Source organism: Sapajus apella, unplaced genomic scaffold, assembly GCF_009761245.1.
Source record: "Sapajus apella isolate SASKATOON/1434 unplaced genomic scaffold, GSC_monkey_1.0 scaffold77, whole genome shotgun sequence".
NCBI classification, from domain to species: Eukaryota; Metazoa; Chordata; class Mammalia; order Primates; family Cebidae; genus Sapajus; species Sapajus apella.
In genome coordinates this window covers 9194085-9211987 of record NW_022437017.1, presented here as the reverse complement: position 1 = coordinate 9211987, position 17903 = coordinate 9194085, and the positions used below count along the sequence as shown (strand labels likewise).

The 17903-nt window shown below is 59.8% G+C and overlaps 2 protein-coding genes and 1 pseudogene across 13 annotated transcripts in view; 1 reads left to right on the top strand and 2 right to left on the bottom strand.

Annotated features, from left to right (window-relative positions):
- The first annotated feature begins 27 nt into the window (after positions 1-27).
- On the top strand, positions 28-2802 carry IZUMO4 (IZUMO family member 4). 8 transcript variants are annotated; one of them, XM_032252371.1, is made up of 10 exons: positions 97-396; positions 486-566; positions 655-726; positions 1144-1170; positions 1266-1341; positions 1506-1553; positions 1658-1672; positions 2010-2027; positions 2198-2251; positions 2490-2782. In XM_032252371.1, the coding sequence occupies exons 1-10, from the start codon at positions 180-182 to the stop codon at positions 2578-2580; spliced, it is 699 nt and encodes a 232-aa protein (XP_032108262.1). In that variant the 5' UTR covers positions 97-179; the 3' UTR covers positions 2581-2782. The 8 variants fall into 8 exon arrangements, 7 of the variants coding, with proteins under 7 accessions (XP_032108261.1, XP_032108262.1, XP_032108255.1 ...); XM_032252364.1 differs by having other exon boundaries at positions 117-396; positions 2237-2251; XM_032252370.1 differs by lacking the exon at positions 2010-2027 and having other exon boundaries at positions 28-396; positions 2227-2251; positions 2490-2802.
- The window catches only part of AP3D1 (adaptor related protein complex 3 subunit delta 1), a 34147-nt gene continuing 18882 nt past the window's right edge, over positions 2639-17903 (bottom strand). For 2 of the 4 annotated variants that reach the window (XM_032252361.1, XM_032252362.1), the window contains 15 exons: positions 17329-17404; positions 17017-17216; positions 16530-16603; positions 15776-15956; positions 14725-14802; positions 14245-14352; positions 12734-12895; positions 12334-12381; positions 11788-11977; positions 11245-11333; positions 11002-11087; positions 10207-10328; positions 9828-9907; positions 5949-6049; positions 4788-5908 (listed from right to left, as the gene is read on the bottom strand). In XM_032252361.1, coding sequence (XP_032108252.1) covers positions 5954-6049; positions 9828-9907; positions 10207-10328; positions 11002-11087; positions 11245-11333; positions 11788-11977; positions 12334-12381; positions 12734-12895; positions 14245-14352; positions 14725-14802; positions 15776-15956; positions 16530-16603; positions 17017-17216; positions 17329-17404 — 1590 coding nt within the window. In that variant the 3' untranslated portion in view covers positions 4788-5908; positions 5949-5953. Of the gene's footprint in view, positions 2654-4787; positions 6050-9827; positions 9908-10206; positions 10329-11001; positions 11088-11244; positions 11334-11787; positions 11978-12333; positions 12382-12733; positions 12896-14244; positions 14353-14724; positions 14803-15775; positions 15957-16529; positions 16604-17016; positions 17217-17328; positions 17405-17903 lie in introns of those variants that run through there. The other 2 variants (XR_004260964.1, XM_032252360.1) reach the window with 2 other exon arrangements.
- Positions 4786-5678, bottom strand: LOC116532825 (annotated as a pseudogene). The gene has a single exon (XR_004260966.1). The product of XR_004260966.1 is annotated as an uncharacterized LOC116532825 (transcript).

Below are 17903 nucleotides of genomic sequence, written 5' to 3'. Positions count from 1 at the left end.
CGGCCTGGTGCGTGGTGGGCGCCGTTGGTTGGTGCGAGGCGAAGGGGCGTGGCACAGGGGGCGCCGTTGGTTGGTGTGCGGCGGAGGGGCGTGGCACAGGAAGCGCCGTTGGTTGGTGCGTGGCTGAGGGGAGTGGCGCGAGCAGCGCCGTTGGTTGGCTGGCGGCGGGCGGGACGGGCATGGCCCTGTTGCTGTGCCTGGTGGGCATGACGGCGGCGCTGGCCCACGGCTGCCTGCACTGCCAGAGCAACTTCTCCGAGAAGTTCTCCTTCTACCGCCACCATGTGAACCTCAAGTCTTGGTGGGTGGGCGACATCCCCGTGTCAGGGGCGTTGCTCACCGACTGGAGCGACAACACTATGAAGGAGCTGCACCTGACCATCCCCGCCGAGATCAGTGAGCGCCGGAGCCCAGCCCAGTCCCGACCACCCCCCCAGCGAAAACCCCGGGCAGGCCGCTCACCTGGCTCCTCCTCCCGCCCGCAGCCTGGGAAAAGCTGGACCAAGTGGCGAGAGCCGTGTACCAGAGGATGGATCAGCTGTACCAGGGGAAGATGTACTTCCCAGGTAAGGCGGGGGAAACCGAGGTGGGGCCCGCCCGCCCCAGGACACCCCGCCCACCTTCTGAGCCTGACCTTTTGCCCCGGCTCCTCAGGATATTTCCCCAATGAGCTGCGAAACATCTTCCGGGAGCAGGTGCAACTCCTCCAGAACGCCATCATCGAAAGTGAGCAAATAAGGCTTCAGGGGAGGGAGGTTCTGCCCAGAGCCTCAGAGACCCACGGGGCTTGGCTTAGGCTGGAGTGACATGAGCAGGGCACTGGGCAGCTGGAGAGGAGGGCAGCTCCCCAGGGAGGGACCCAGCCCAACGCCTGAAGGATCAATGCTATCACCCCCCGGGGACCTCCCCTAAGTAGCTCCCAGAGGTGCTGGGAGTATTCCCACCGCCCTCCCCTGAGGTCTGCTCCATCCCACGCTGGGGATCACCTTGGGTACCTCTTATTTTCGGGCCATGGACACACATACGTGAAACCCAGGTGAGCCTGGGCCCCAGTGGACAGGCCCTGAGGCTTTGGCGGGCTGGGAGGAGGCACAGCGGGAACAAGGCTGGGCCTGGGAAGAGCACCGTCCTGCCCTCCCACAGGCCGCATCGACTGTCAGCGCCACTGTGGTAAGGGAGGCTCCATCCGGGCTGAGGGGAGCGCCGGCGGCAGCTCGGGGCCCCGGAGGCCGAGATGAGCCCAGGGCGGCTGCGGTGTGTTGCAGGCATCTTCCAGTACGAGACCATCTCCTGCAGCAACTGCACAGACTCGCACGTCATCTGCTTTGGCTATAACTGCGAGTAGGGGCTCAGGCATCGCACCCGCCTATGCCAGGGCCCTGCTGTCCCTGGGGTCCCAGGCTCTCCTTGGAGGGGGCTCCCCGCCCTCCACCCGGCCCTCGTCACTGGGATAGGGCAGGGTCTGGGGCTCAGGGGCACACCACCTCCAAACCCACGTCCCACAGGTCCTCGGAGCAGTGGAAGTCAGCGGTCCAGGGCCTCTTGAACTACATGTGAGTGGGGTCTTCAGGCGGCGGCAAGCTTGCCACCTGGGCTTGGGAGGAAACCCTGCCCGTGGCCACTCAGCCTCCTGAGTCCAAACCTGTTGTCCTTGTAGAAATAACTGGCACAAGTAAGTCCCCTCCTCCAACCCGACACAGGCTGTGTGTTTGTGTGAGCACCTTGTGGGTGAGTAGGTATGGGGCGCAGGTGGACCCCCTCAGCTTCTGTGTCCTAGAGGGGCCCGGAGGAGGCAGGACCTCACCCCAGCTCTGTGCAGGAGGCGACCGCAGCCCCTTTCTCCCTCGAGGGTCTCCGACCCTCAGCTGGAGGGCCTCATCTGGCTTAACAGGTCCCCATAGGGTCTGATCCCATCCCTGCCCCAGGTCTGTGTTCAAGCCTGGGAGGGTTCCCCATGATGGTTAGGGGTGCCCCATGGAGGAGTCTGACTGCCTCATCTTGCCTTTCAGACAGGACACGAGCATGAGGTAAGGCCGCCCTCGCCTGGCCTTCAGGGGGAGGGGGTAAAGGGAGAGAAGAGGGGGTGCCAGGGGTCCTCTAGGTCAGTGGAGCACCGCAGGTGGGGATCTCCTTATGCCTGGGACACCTGCTGGATGCCACCTCTGCAACCACATCCGTGTGGTGCTTTCATGAACAAACCACGCTCTTCCTCCTCCTCCTGGTCCGGGATGCACAGAGCCACCCCAGCCTTGTGAGTGACCCGGAGAAGGGAGGCCTTGGGAGAAGGGGTGCATCTAAGTCAACAGCAGCGTGCTGTGGCCCCCACACCCTTCTGAAGTCCCAGGCACACGGGTGTTGTGGACGTGGCCACACACAGGACCACACGTCCCAGCTGAGAGGAGACCTGGGGTGCCCCCAGCAAAGACCCCCAGGGAGGGAGGTGGGGAGTGGGGGGCAGGGAGAGCTGAGGCGGACTCATCTCCCCGCAGCCTGGTATCGCCAGCCTTCAGGTGTCTGGAGTCCCGACGCCTGGACAATCTGACCTTGGAAAATGCCGTCGAGTGTTTCAAGCAGCACTGACGGCGCTGGGCCTGCCCCCACACAACGTGGGGACTGGGACTCAGCCCCCTCCTGTCCTTCTGGAGCTGGGTGGCTGCTGCCCTAGGTCCCCCTCCACCCTGGACTCAGCCCGAGCTGGCCCGGGCCGGGAGGGTAGGGATGCGGGTGGGCTGCACTGGGCATCGGCACCTGGGCAGGTCCACGGAGCTCTGGAATGTGGTGATTAAAGTCCCTGATGTTTCTCCTTGCAGAAGAGTTCTTGCCAGGGCAGAGGAAGCCTCTGGGGGCTGGAGATGGGCTTCTGGGGAGGCCTAAATGTCCTCGACAGAGCACAGTGTTTCCTAGCCTTGGGTCCACGACCACGGGGGACCCACTCAGAGCCACACTCACAGGGCCTCAGGGAGCGTCCTCGGACTCCCACGTGTGGGGCCTTGGCCCCCCCGAGTGCACATGGGTAGACTCACACAAGCCCAGAGCACCTGGTTCTTCCGTGCAAAGCGAGGCCACAGTGTCGGGGAGACCAGGGCCACCCCTAGCGTGTCTAAGTGTTGCAGTCACTTATGTCAGACCTCAGCCAAGGAACGCAGGAACCGTGGGCTGTGTCTGTGTCGAATCATCTCTGTGGCAATGACAGGTGTGGCATCATGGCCAGAGGCGGGTCTCCTGATGCCCAGGAGGGAGGGGACTCATCCCATCTGTGTGGTGATGCAGTTCCCAGTTCCATTCTCACTCAGGTGACCTCAGCGGTCTCCTCGCTTTCTCGGGCGTCCCTCTGTTCCAGCACTGGGGCGGATGCAGGACACTGGTGAGAACATCGCTGGGCACACTGCTGCTGCCAACATGGTCCCATGCACCGTCTTGTGGCTGCCTCAGGCCCCCATCACAGGAGGGGTGCACGGAACACTTGCGGAGGTCAGGAATGGCTTGTGGGAAGGTGGCCAAGCACCCAGGCTCTGTGGGACACTGGAGCCACAGGCGTGGGGGAGAAAACTCAGTAGTGGCCACTGCGGGCAGCGTCAGGAGTGATGGTGCTGGGTCTCGGCTGTTAATGCCTCGGCCTGGCTGTGAAGGATACTTCCTCTGAGGTCGTTGAGTGTGTTTAGATAACAGGAAAGAGACTGATTTCTTTTTTTCGTTTTTTTGAGATAGATCTCGCTCTGTGGCCCCGGCTGGAGAGGTGGTGCAATCTGGGATCACTGCAACCCTCCGCCTCCTGGGTTCAGGCGATTCTCCTGCCTCAGCCTCCCAAGTAGCTGGGACTACAGATGTGCACCACCACGCCTGGCTAATTTTTGTATTTTCAGTAGAGATGGGGTTTCACCATGTTGGCCAGGATGGTCTCAATCTCCTGACATCGTGATTTGCCTGCCTTGGCCTCTCAAAGTGCTGGGATTACAGGTGTGAGCCACTGTGTCTGGTCTTTTTTATTTTTATTTTTGAGATGGAGTCTCTCTCAGTGGTGAGAGTGCAGTGGTGTGACCTGGGCTCACTGCAACCTCCGCATCCTGGGTTCAAGTGATTCTCCTGTCTCAGCCTGCATACTAGCTTGGACTACAGGTGCCCGCCACCATGCCCAGCTAATATTTGTAGTTTTAGTACAGACTGGGTTTCACCATGTTGGCCAGGATGGTCGCAATCTCTTCACCTCGTGGTCCACCCCCCTTGACCTCCCCAAAGTGCTGGGATGACAGGTGTGAGCCACCGTGCCAGGTTGGTCAGGCATGGTTTTCTAAAAGGGACGCTGGTGTGGGTGGGACTGGGATCCTGTCTGTGCTGCTCTGACCCCCTGCCATGAAAAAGCCCGCCACCATGCCTGCGTCTTGGGTTAGAGTTGACGGGGCTTCCCTCCACTGACCCAGCATCACCTTGTTCAAGGGTCGCGTCTTCAAGGTATAAGGCCAAAGTGGGTATAAAGGAGGTAAATTCACCCAGGGGCAGGGGTGGCCGCTCTTCCGAAGTTCTCAATTCTGGATCTGTCCCTGCCCCGAGGGGCTCCTGGGAAAGGGGAGAGAGAGTAGGCACCTGCTCCCCTGCACGGCATTGCGGGGAGATGCTGTGGCTCCTACTGCGGGGTCGGGGATTCCTGGGCCTGTGACTGCCTGAGCCCGAGACCTGGATGGTGCTGGGGACCAAGGCCACCTCCTAAGGGCCCAAGATCTGAGGCGCAGAGGCTCCGGCCCTGCAGCGCCGCATGACGCAGGCCAGGCAGAAGACCCCACGTGGAAATGCCTGTTTTACAACTTTATTGGATCATCTTGACACAAAATCATGACAGCAGCGTGATTATGTCTCTCTCTTCTTTATAAGGGAATGTCGATAGCAAATAAATTCTTATGTAACACATCATACAATTTCAAATCCTAGAATCACTGCACAGGATTCTGTAATAGATTACATGCTAAAGTGACAGTTTTCATCAAAAGGAAAGATAAAATTTCATCTCTGAGGAAGGGTCAGTCCTGTGCCCACACTGGCTGTGGGGAGTGAGTGGGGTCCCCCCGCCTACCTGGTGGGGGCTCTGCCGGTGGGGCGGCTCTCACAGGTCCTGCCAAGGGCACTGGGCAGACTCCACGCCAGGCCAAAGGCCTGGGTCTGCTGCTCCCAGTCCCTGCCCGGGCCTTCCTGAGGGTGCTGGGAAGGATGTGGGGCAACCGTGGTGTATACAGCGGCAAGCGGTAGACGTGGCCACATGCCCCCACCCCGAACCCAAGCCCGCTGAGAGACACTTCTGCTGACCAGGAAGAATGGTGGCAGAGAGGCTGCCTCCAGCCCCGCCATCGTTCTGACTGCAGCCTCTCTGGGTGCCCCGGCCCCTCCTTGCCCACAGCCTGGCATCCCAGGGTCTGGCCACCAGCCCACGAGAACAGTGACAATGGACAATGGCCGACAGGACTGCTTTCCCACTGCGGGTTCTGGGAGGGAACCTTGGCGACAACGGCCCTTCCTTCCCCTCCCCTGGACACCACCGTCAAGGTGTTTGGGACAAAAGCAGGCAGCCCCAGAGGAGGCCATGTCAGTCCCACCCTGTCCACCAAGTGCCCCCCACGTGGTGCCCATAAGGTCCTGGCCCAGGCCAGGAGCCCTTGAAGCCACATTCAAGGACTTGGCCCCCAGCACAGGGCAGGGCATGGACCCAGGCAGGGGAGTCCCTTGCTGATTTGGGGACAAGAAGGGGACTTCTTGCCAAAAAGAGCAGGAAGAGTCACAGTAAAAAAGGATGGTCAGGTAATTTAACGCAACATATGACTTCCGATGTCTACACAGAGGACGACACGGAGTTAAATTAACACTCAGGCTTGGGTACAGTACACACGACCGACGAGAGGTGAGACTCGTCAGGGCTGCGGTCCCTGGGCGCGTGCTCCGCGGGGTGGGCGGGGCTCGCAGGCAGCTCTCAACACTTGGCCAGCGTCGCCTTCATCTCTTCTAACAAGTTGCTAAGCAGCGTGGAGTCGCTGCACTTCCCGTCGACCGAGACAGAGTTCTCACCCTGTGTAACGAAAAAGACTGGTATTTTTAAAAGTATGTGCAAGGGCGGGGTGCGGTGGCTCACGCCTGTAATCCCAGCACTTTGGGAGGCTGAGGCGGGCGGATCACGAGGTCAGGAGATCGAGACCATCCTGCCAGCATAGTGAAACCCCATCTCTACTAAAAATACAGAAATCAGCTGGGTGTGGTGGTGCACGTATATAATCCCAACTACTTGGGAGGCTGAGGCAGGAGAACTGCTTGAACCTGGGAGCTAGAGGTTGCAGTGAGCTGAGATCACGCCACTATACTCCAGCCTGGCAACAGAGCAAGGCTCTGTCTCAAAAAAAAAAACAAAAAAAACAAAAACAACAACAATAACAAAAAAAAAACGTGTGTGCAGGGGTTGGGGGCGGTGGCTCACACTGGTAATCCAGCATTTGTGAGGGCTGTGGTGGGTGGATCACCTGAGGTCAGGAGTTCGAGACCATTCGGACCAACATGGTGAAACCCCGTCTCTACTAAAAATAAGAAAAATTGGCCAGGCATCTGTGGTGGTGGGTGCCTCTAATCCCAGCTACTTGGGAAGCAGGAGAATCGCTAGAATCCGGGAGGCAGAGGTTGCAGTGAGCTGAGATCATGCCACTGTATTCCAGCCTGGGCAGTACATGTAGGTCAGACTGGGTGGCACATGCCTGTGGTCCCAGCTATGTGGGAGGCTGACGGGGGGATCGCTCGAGCCCAGGAGGGTGAAGTTGCAGTGGGCAGTGTTTGCACCACTGCACTCCAGCCTGGGCGACAGAGTGAGACCCTACCTCAAAAAAATTAAAGAAAAAAAAAATACTACACGCAAATATTGCCTCACAGCTGTATGTGTTGCACTTGTAATTTTGCAAATTTGCTAATTGTTAAAAAATAAAATGGGAGGGGCTCAGGTGAGGAAGTGGCCCACGCACCCCGGTCTCCCATGGGAGGCTCCGGCCTGCATGGAAGTGGGAGCCGGCACCTGAGGGCCCTGCCAGAGGCAGATGGGGACGAGACCAGACGCCGAGGAGCTCCTGGGCTGGCAGCAAGCTGAGTTTTTTCTGTCCTCCTGCCCTCCCGTCACTGGGCCCAAAAGCAGGTGCGACTGTGGAAGCAGCCAGGGGAGCTGGGTAACCAGAGCCCCCAGAGGGGGAGGTGCGTAGGGAAAGCCCGTGAAGCTGCTCACGACCTGCTGGGCTGACCCCACGCTATGGGTCCCGCCCCACAGAGCAACTGAAGGCAATAGAGCCCATAGGCCGCTGCCGGTCCCGCCAGGCCAGGGACAACAGGACAGAGGCAGGGCAGGCGGGGATGCACCCGGCGTCACAGCTCCTAGAAGGCAGGGGTGACTTGCAGCTGGGACCTGACCACCCACGTCCTCCGCAGGATGGAACAAGGCCCAGCGGCTCAAAGACCAGGAGAATCCCCTCACAGGGACAGGCCCTCAGCAGACCCCAGCGCCAAGGCACTCATGGTAAGGCCATCAGCAGACTGCAATGCCAAGACCACAACGCCCAGACGCCAACACCAAGGCATGAACGCCAAGGCCATCAGCAGACACCCATACCAAGGCCGTTGGAACACCAACGGCGGACAGACACTAGGACTCTCAGGCACAGGATTTGTTTTTTTTGAGTCTCTGTTGCCCAGGATGGAGTGCAGGGGCACAATCATGGCTCACTGCAGCTTTGCACTCCTAGGCTCAAGAGATCCTCCCACCACAGCCTCCCAAGTAGCAGTGACTACAGGCTCACTCCACCACGCCTGGCTAATTTTTAACATTTTTTGCAGACCTGGGCTCCTGCCATGTGCCCAGGCTGGTCTCCACCTTCAGGGCTCAAGTGATCCTTCTGCCTCAGCCTCCTGAGTAGCTGGGACACAGTCACATACCACCACGCCCAGCTGGCATAAGCGTTAAGAGTAGCTGTTACGAAAATGCTCCAACAGATCACCAGGGCATCAGCAAAGACATGGAAGATACAAGAAGAAAGCCCAGTGGAATTGCAGGCCTGAAAATCAGACCCCCTGCATGGGCTCCACAGCAGAACAGCTAGGACGAGGCAAAGTGGTGATCTTGGCAGGAAAGCAACAGCAATGAACACATCTGAACACGGCCTTGGGGCGCAGGGGCAGCATCCCAGGGTGGGAGGAAGAGTGCGGCGCCGAAGCAGCAGCAAAAGAAATCAGCTCCCAGCCGCCTCATGCCCATCAGAATGGCTGCCGCCAGCACAACACTGACAGATGGAGAAATGGGGTCTCCGACACAGCCGCAGGCGGGCAACAGGGTGCAGCGCCGGGGAAGTCTGGCGACTCTTTGAAACCTCAAACATGGAATGACCACAGGACTGAGCAATACCACTCCCGGGTGTCAATTCCAAACAAATGATCTCACAGCTACAATCCCAGCACTTTGGTGGGATGAGGTGGGTGGTGAAACCCCATCTCTACTAAAACTACAAAATTAAGCTGGGCAAGGTGGCGCATGCCTGTAATACCAGCTACTCAGGAGGTGAGGCAGGAGAATCACTTGAACCCGGGAGCTGGGGGTTGCAGTGAGCCAAGATCGCGTCACTGCACTCCAGACTGGGTGACAGAGTGAGACTCTGTCTCCAAAAAAAAAGAAAAAAGAGAAAGGAAACATAAGGGAATCCTGACAGAGGCTGCGACGTGGACGCACCTCGGGGACATGAGGCAGACTAACAGCAGCGAGACACAGGACACATCCTCTGTGGTTCCACTCCTAGGAGGTCCCTGGAGTCATCAGAGTCAGAGACAGAAAGTAGGATGTGGGTGCCAGGGGCTGGGGAGGGGATGGAGTGAGTGTTTCATGGGAGGCAGTCAACCAGGAGAAAAGTGGAACATTAGGAATGAAAACAGCAGCAAACGATAGGCCGGGCACAGTGGCTCATGTTTGTAATCCCAGCACCTTTGGGAGGCTGAAGCAGGAGGATCAACTGAGGTCAGGGGTTCAAGACCTGCCTGGGAAACATGTTTAGTAGAGACAGGTCTCTACTAAAAGTACAAAAATCAGCCGAGCATGGTGGTGGGTGCCTATAGTCCAGGCTACTCGGGAGGCTAAGGCAGGAGAATCGCTTGCATCTGGGAGGCAGAGGTGGCAGTGAGTTGAGATCGCACCACTGCACTCCAGCCTGGGCAAGAAGAGCAAAACTCCAAATCAAAAAACAAAAAAACCCCAAGTTTGTAGCTAGAAGCCTACAGAAAAGGAACTCTCCAGGCCCGATGGTCTTCCTCGTGAATTCTCTACACTCTTTGATGAGATCACTTGATGATAAAACCAAAGAAGGCACCAGAAAAGAAAAGTACAGACCAAACTCCATAAACACGGACATGAAAGCCCTGAACAACATACTCACACACTGCAAGGGACACCCACCCGCAGTACTCAGGCAAGAGGCGGCACGGCGCGCAGGGGGCAAGGGGTCACTCTAGAAGCGCAGGAGAGGTGGGGCGTCGACCCAGGGCCCTCGCTGCCCTGTGCAGGGGGTGGGGTGGGAGTGCTGAGTGCGTGGGGGCCCCAGAGCTGTGCGTCAGCCTGGGGTGAGCAGCACAGCAGGAGGAGGAAGCCTCGACTTGCTAAACCAGAGCCTGCGCTGCTGAGCGGGCCAGCGCAGGTGAGGGGCTCACCGCTGCAGTGCGGCCATCCCTGTCCTCGATCCCTCAAAGTCCTAAGGCTCAGCCCTGAGGATGAAGGCCCGGGCATTATACCCCAGGAGAGGCGGCAGGAGCCAGGGCGAGCGCAGCGGCCTGGGGCTCACCTTCTTCACCAGGAGGCAGACGTGGTGGCCCTGGATAGAGCGGCTGTACATGGAGGCGCAGGAATCCACTCGCTCCACAACTGCAACAGAGCGGGTGGCTCAGGCTCCCCACACACTGAACAGGTGCAGCCCCGCCCCCAGTGCAGGGGCCGCCTTCCCGGGCTGCCCTGAGCCACAGGTCCAGGGGGCTGCAGGAGCAGAATGCAGCCCCTGGGATGCCTGGGGTGTGAACAGCAGCCCCCGAACCAGCTCCCAGGCCTCGGGGCCACTAGCCACCCGGGATTCCAAAGGATGAGGCCGCAGGCCCAGCTCCAACAGGAAGGGATGGCTGCCGCATACGCAAACCCCATGCAATCCATCAGCCCCTCACTCTCCTTACCGGAAAAATGGTGGTGAAAACAGATCTTCGCCAGAAGGTTCTGGAAGGACATCCGAATGCCGTCGACTTTGACTGAGCTCATGCTCAGGTCCCCAGACTCCAGCAACTTGGCAAAGGCGTCACTGTGGGAGGGACAGGGAGGCTGACTCCGGTGGGGCTGGGACCCTCAGGCTCCCTGGTTTGGAAGCCCACTAAACCAGACACATGCTGCGCCTGGGCTGGGAGGTCTCAGGGGTCCTTGAAGATGCGCCTTGTCTTCACGTGTGGAAGCTCTCACCCCCAGAAACTGACAATGACTCCTCTTTAAAGAGGTCACAGAGGTGCCTGAAGCCATGGGGTGGGCCCCTTCCAATAAGGACGGATGTCCTTTAGCAAGAGACTGGGCACAGGCACGCAGAGGACACCCCACAAGGATGCAGGGGGCAGGCAGTGCCGCACGCTGAGCCCAGCAGAAGCCTCAGGAGGAGCCCAACTTGCCAGCTCCCTGTTCTCAGCCCTCCAGGCTCTGGGACTGCCAGGAGCCAAGGCCTCTCTGGGTGACGCTTCCCTGCCTGTGGTTTCAATTACTCTGCCCCAGCTGGCATAGACGCCAGGCAGCCTGACCTGCACTGGCCACCTCCAAATCCATCTCTAAAGTCGTGCCCAGAAGCCTCAGGCCCCGGGGCACAGGCAGAGGGGAGGCGGAGGCAGAAGGGAGGCGGAGGCAGAGGGGAGGCGGAGGCAGAGGGGAGGCGGAGGCAGAGGGGAGGCGGAGGCAGAGGGGGAGTGGGGGAGTGGGGTGGGGCCAGGCCCCACCTGTAGCAGGGAGTGGTGATCAAGTAGGAGCTGCAGCTGAAGTGCAGCCTGAAGTCCAGCTTCTCCTGGGTCGCACCCTCGTCGTTCTGCAGTGGAGCAAAACAGCGCAGCTGAGGGGGGTCAGGCCCAGCGCAGGCAGGTGGCCCACTTCCCATCATGACACTGGGACACCCACTGGGATGGGGCAGGAGAAGCCTCAGCCTGCAGAGCCGCCTCCCCAACGCCAAGTGGAGCCCTGCATACCTTGGCGATGAAGGACAGGGTCCCCTTGAGCTTCTGTGCCATGACGATGCTCTGGATGGTGAACACAAACTGGGCTTCGTTGGAGACGCCTGGCGGGGGTGAGAGGGAGGGGGACCTGAGACGCAGCTGGGGCTCAGCATGGGCAGGACCCGTGTGTGTCCTCAGCCCTGAGTCCTCTGTGGCTGATCAGGAAGCTGGGCGCAGACCCCAAGGGATCACCAGGGGACAGAAGCAGAAATGAGAGTACTGGTGTCCCCAGTTTGACCTGACCCTGGTCGCATGCCCATTTCACAGAGGGCAGAGGCAGCCAGTGGAGCCACGGAACCCAGGAAGGCCCCAGCCCCAAGTCCGGCCCTCAGGGCTCTGGCCAGGTTCATCTGAGGCCACTGCGCTTCTCAGAGCTGCGGTGAGACCCCGACACTCAGGAGGCAATGAGGTGCAGCCTGGGGACCTAGGGGACGTTAGGGAGGTAGCAACAAGAACCGGCAGATCCCACTGAGCTCCCACAATCCCCAAAGAGGCTGTGAGCGGGGCGGGGCTCACCTGGGGGCAGCTGGAAAGGCACGGGGACGCCATCGTGGACGGAGGAGCCCTGCGGCCGGGCCATCCTAGCATTGAGCGAGTCCAGCACGCTGAGCTCCATGCCCTTGAGGACACTGCTGCTCCGGTTCTCCAGCACGATGGCCACAGTGACCTGGCTGTCCTCCTGCAGGCTGCCCCGGACGTCACAGGTCTGCGGGCACAGCCAACGTCAGCAGGGAAGGTGGACTGCCGCAGGGAACAGGCACAGGCTCCTGCCTCTCAACGGCCACAGAGGCATAGAGCAGGGCCCCCCAGCCTCAGCCCGAGTGCCTCCCATGGCTGCTGTGTGACACATGGCAGGGACCCTCCCGCCAGCCCAGGCCTCAGGGCACATCTTCCACCTCACCCGAGCCAGAAGCTCTGCCGAGCAATGCCCCCACAGGGATCACAGTCCCTGGACACACCAGCATGCAGGACCTGGGGGCCTGGCCGGGTTCTGCACAGTCCCATGCCAAAGAACATGCGCTGGCCCCCCACGCCCCAGGGAACGGATCGGCCGCCACTCACCATTTTAATGTAGGAATTTTCAGCAAGGAGGGAGTAGCTGGACTCAGGCTGGAGAGAAAAAAGGCACGTCAGCCTCAAAGGCCAGGCCCTGAGCTCTGTCCCAACAAAAACTCCAGTGCTGCCCAATATCCCAGGTCAAATGTCATAACTCCCAAGAACGCTTGGGGCAAGGGGGCTTCAAAGGGGCCTGTGAGGGATCCCCGGCTCCCAGGACCACACAGCCCACCATGGGGGTGCTGAATGTGGGGCTGCGGGCCCAAGCCAGGCCCCTGCCCCAATCAGCTCAGCTTCTTCTGGAATCTGCTCAGTTCTCTCCCGCACGGAGGCAGCAGGAGTGCGGAGCAGGCCGCAGCCCGCCAGGAGCCCTGGCGTGGGGCGGGGGCGCTGAAGTACCCCTCACCGGGAGCGGCTCCTCCTCCGGCGCGCCGTTCTGCACCGGCTCCTGCGCCGCCTCCCCTGCCGCCTCCTCACTGCCTGGAGGCTGCTTCTTGGACTTCTTCTTGCCCTTGGTGCGCTCCTCCTTCTCCTTCTTGTGTTTCTTCTTCCTAGGCTTGGGAGATTTCTGGAGCGGGAGGAAGGGCCGTGTCAGTTCCCAAGCTGCTCCGGTGTGCCCTGCTCACAACACGAGGTGGGGGCCACAGGCCAGACTGCTCAGGCTGAGGGTCCCATGTGCCTGGGTGGGGTGGCAGGACCAGCCCTGCCTCAGGCCTACCGGGGCCCAGCCCAGGCCAGACCCAGCTCAACGGAGACCAGGCTGTCCCTGATAGGCAGCAAGCCAGCCAAAGTGGCTCAGGGAACAGTCCTGGCTGACCGGGGAGCCATGTGGGGCAAACTGGCGAGGACAGCAGACCTGATACAGCAACCCATGCCCACGTACACCCCTGAGAGGGAGCACCCACGTCCACACACACTGCATGACTGTTCAAAGCAGCACGCTCTGTCTACAAAGTGAAAGCAGCCCAAGTGGCTATCAACAGATGAGTGGGTCAGCACAGTGTGGCCTGTCCACGGAGAAATGGGGTCAGCACAGCGTGGCCTCGCCACACACTGGAACATGACCCAGCCACGAACGGGAACCAGGCTCTGACTCAAGCCACAGTGTGGATGCACTTTGAGGACATCACGCTCAGTGAGACAACAGACCCAAAAGGTCACGCAGCGTATGACCCCATTTCTATGAAACGTCCACAAAGACAGGATGGGGATACGTGAGTGCCAGGGCTGGGAAGGGAATGAGGAGTGACGGCTGGAGGGAATGGGGCTTCTTTAGAGGTGACAGAAAGTTCTGGAACTAGGCAGAGTTGATGCTGGTTCTACAACTCTGAATCTATGAAAAACCACCGTACACGTACTTTAAATGAGTAAACTCTACTAGACTTGTGAATCACGTGTGAATAAGGTTATTAAAAGGCTGGGTGCAGTGGCTCACGCCTATAATCCCAGCACTTTGGGAGGCTGAGGCGGGCAAATTGCCTGAGCTCAGGAGCTCGACACCAACCTGGGCAACACAGTGAAACCCCATCTCTACTAAAATATAAAAAATTAGCTGGGTGTGGTGGCGTGTGCCTGTAATCCCAGCTACCTGTGAGGCTGAGGCAAGAGAATCGCTTGAACTCGTGAGGCAGAGATTACAGTGAGCTGAGATTGTGCCACTGCACTTCAGCCTGGGCAACACGGTGAGATTATCTCCCTTCACAAAAAAAAAAAACAAAAAAAAAAAAAAACACACACCAAAAAAAGGTGATTATTAAAAATAAAGAAAAAGTTGCAGACTCAGGCTTAGAGCGTAGAACCACAAGCACAAAAGGCCCATAAGACTACCAACGCAAAGGTGAGGGCAGGGCTGCCCTGGGATCCGGGAGGCGGAAACTGTGTGCAGCCCTCCACAGCCCCCGGGGGCAACAGCCTCACCTTGTCCTGCTCTTGCCCCTCAGCATCGTCCTCTTCGCCCTGGGCCTCCGTCTTGGTGTCCTCACACTCGTCTTTCGAGGCAGTGACGGCGTTCACACCGACCTCCTCCTGCAGGGAGTCGGGGCTCGGGGCTCACGATGGGCAATGAGGGGACTCACTCCACTGCACCCCAGGCAGCCTCCCAAACCACACCCTCGGCTCACCCTCACCCCCGGCCAATCCCGTGCCCCCACCCCACCTGAGAGGCCAAGGTGAGCCTGTGAGTGCAGAGGGCCTGGCTGACCTTCCCTTCCCCTGGCTCCTGCTTGGCCCATCAGGACCCGGGAGTGTGACCCCAGCTCCACTCAGCTCAGGTTCCACAGATGGGCGGTGCTGACCTCGAAGGCACAGGGCCTCAGGAGACCCAGGGCTCTGCCCTGAGTGCCCGCATGACCCCTGGAGACACCCAAAGCCAGCACCAGCCAGCTGCCAATCTCTTACCGTGGATGGAACAGGGGCAGGGGCAGGGGCGGGGGCAGGCGGTGGGGTGGTAGACAGCCAGAAGTCCAGGTCCGCAGCCTGAAACCACAAGACAGGATGTCCACAAATGTAGTGCACGGTCCTGGGAACAGGGGCCGGGAATGGCAGGCCCCACCTGCCCTTGCTGGCTGCCAGGGCCCTGGACCAGCTGGGCCTTGCAAAGCCTGGGAATCCAGGAGCCTATGGTGACATCCTCAGCTGGCCCTACTGGCTCTGGCTGTCACTGCCAGAAGGCAGCCAGGGACAGATCTGTGCATGGGTATGCGCCACTGCAGTGGTCAGAAGGCTCGGATCCACCAAGGCCCTCTGATGTGGGTGTGGAAAGGGCCCCAGACCCTGAGAACATGTGCTCCTTTGAAAAATCCATTTTTAGCTGGGTGTGGTGACTCACGCCTATAATCCTAGCACTTTGGGAGGCTGGGGTGGGCAGATCACCTGAGGTCAGGAGTTCGAGACCAGCCTGACCAACATGGAAAAAGCCTGTCTCTACTAAAAATACAAAATTAGCCAGGCATGGTGGTGCATGCCTGTAAACCCAGCTACTGGGGAGGCTGAGGCAGGAGAACCACTTGACCCCAGAAGGCAGAGGCTGCAATGAGCCGGATGGTGCCACTGTACTCCAGCCTGGTCTACAAGAGCGAAACTCCATCTCAAAAAAAAGAAAAACCCATTTCTTTCTCCATGTGAAACTCTGCACACAGACACTGCAGAAATGGTTCTGAAGCTGCCTGTGAGGGCGGCGTCTCAACCACGCTGAGCTCTGAACAGGGGTGAGGACGGGGCTCACCCACTGGACCGTCATGTCCTCGGGTCTCCCCCGAAACAAGCACACAGGCAGCTCCCCTCTGACGCCACTTCCGCACTCCACCGGGCCGCAGAGCGAGGAGGCTGGCGCTCGCTGCCTCAGACTCAGGGCCATTTCCCCGGAGCGTGCCACTGTCCCCAGCAGGTCTGTGAGTTCAGGGCGAGGGAGGGGAATGGAAGAGGATGCCGCCCTGGGCGCTGGCCTTACCTTCTTCTCCTTCTCCTTCTTCTTTTCCTTGTCTCTCCCTTTCTCTTTGTGCTTCTTCTCTTTCTTCTTGGGTTTCTTGCTCTTCTTTTCGGCCACGGGAACGTTCTCCTTCTCTGGGGATTTTGATGTCTCGGCATTTCTGTGTTTCTGAATAGGCAGCTTCTCACTGTCGGCTAAGGGCCTGGAGAGGGGATGACCACAGCACACATCAGCACCACTGGCCATGCCCCAGGTCCGTGGAGTACGTAGCGTATCCAAGCGCATGCCCAGGACATCCCACGCCACGCAGCACAGGACCTGGCCTCCCACCCCTGGCCCCTGGCTGTGGCCTGACAAGGATCTGCCCAACACCGCCTGCTGAGGCTGCCATGGGAGGGTCTGTGGTGGCCGCACCCTGCCCTGTCATGGCCTGGACACCTCGGAACCCACACTTCGGGTCTTGGTTGGGAAGCCCAGCTAAGAGGAGTGCAGTGAGGACGTTGCCTGGGGAAGGCCCGCCAGCACCCCACGCCAGCCTGCCCCCACCTCCAGAGCCCCGCCCCACCCACACCCCGCCCCAGCCCGTCCACCCTCCAAAGCCCCGCCCCACCCACACCCCGCCCCAGCCTGCCCACCCTCCAGAGCCCCACCTCACCCACACCCCACCCCACCCTGCCCACTCTGTAAAGCCAGGCCCTGCTCAGAAGGGAGGACAACAGAAAGGTAAGCAACCAGCTGTGGCCTCCTCCCTCACCCTGAACCCACATGGACTCACCTATCAAGGTCAATGTCCAAAGCCCTATAGGGATCGTTGGGGTCTTTGTCATCCTCGTCACTGGGCAGAGCGTTCTGACAGGAAGACGGGAACTCCATCAGTGACACCCGCCCTGCGGCCTGGTGGACCCCATCTACCTCGGACCCAGTGGGACTGCCTGAGACAACCAGGGCCACGCCCACGAGGACCACACATGCAGTTGGGCAACCACGTGGCTCTGCCACAGAGGCTCCAATCAGCATCCAGACACCAAGGGTAGCCGGGCCCCAGGAAGCAGCAGACCAGCATCTGCCTCCACAGCTGTCGGCCCAGGGCGAGTGAGTGCTGGGCCGGGTGAGTGAGGGCGTGCGCTAGAGGACAGAGAGGCCTCTCCTCTATGCTCTCTGGGGTGGGGAAGACCGCGGGGAGAGGGCACTGTGCACGGCCCCAGGGACACACGTGTGCCGAAAGGTGGGTGCCCCTGGGCTGGGCCCTCTGGCGAGCTGACCTCCGGCATCTCCTCAGTGACGATGTCCACCTGCTGGGCAGGGGCGATGTCCTCGTCGCTCTCCGTGGGCAGTGAGCCATGGCGGCGCTTGCCCTTCTTCTCCTTCTCCTTCCGCTTCTTCCTCCTCTTGTCCTTCTCCAGCTTCTGCTGGTGCCGCCGCTCCTCCTCCAGCTTCACGTACTGGTCCGACATGGGCAGCCCTGCAGGCAGGCAGGCGCTCAACACTGCGCCCCGGGAGCTCACCGGGAGGGCGGCAGGAACACCCCAAGGCCCATGTGACAAGAGTGCCCCTGTAACACTGGAGACACTTGCCTGGAACCTTCAAAGGGACGGAGAGGTCAATCTGCACCACAGGAATGTGCTCCACACCCGGCGTGTCTTGGTACCGCTGCAAAAGCAACATCCAGGCATGACCATGGGTCTCTCGGCCCGACATCCTCAGGAGCCAGGAGTCCTGCCGGAGCCCCAGGCCTCGAGGAGTGCGTGAGCAAACGCATCCCGAGGACCCAACTCTTAAAGACAGTGAGGGCTGGAAAGCATGTCACTCGAGTGACCCTGCAAGCGTACTGCACAAGGAGAAGCAAACCCTTACCCTTTTTTTTTTTTTTTTTAAGATAAAGTCGCCGGACGCAGTGGCTCAAGCCTGTAATCCCAGCACTTTGGGAGGCCGAGGCGGGTGGATCACGAGGTCAAGAGATCGAGACCATCCTGGTCAACACGGTGAAACCCCGTCTCTACTAAAACTACAAAAAAATTAGCTGGGCATGGTGGCGCGTGCCTGTAATCCCAGCTACTGAGGAGGCTGAGGCAGGAGAATTGCCTGAACCCAGGAGGCGGAGGTTGCGGTGAGCCGAGATCGCGCCATTGCACTCCAGCCTGGGTAACAG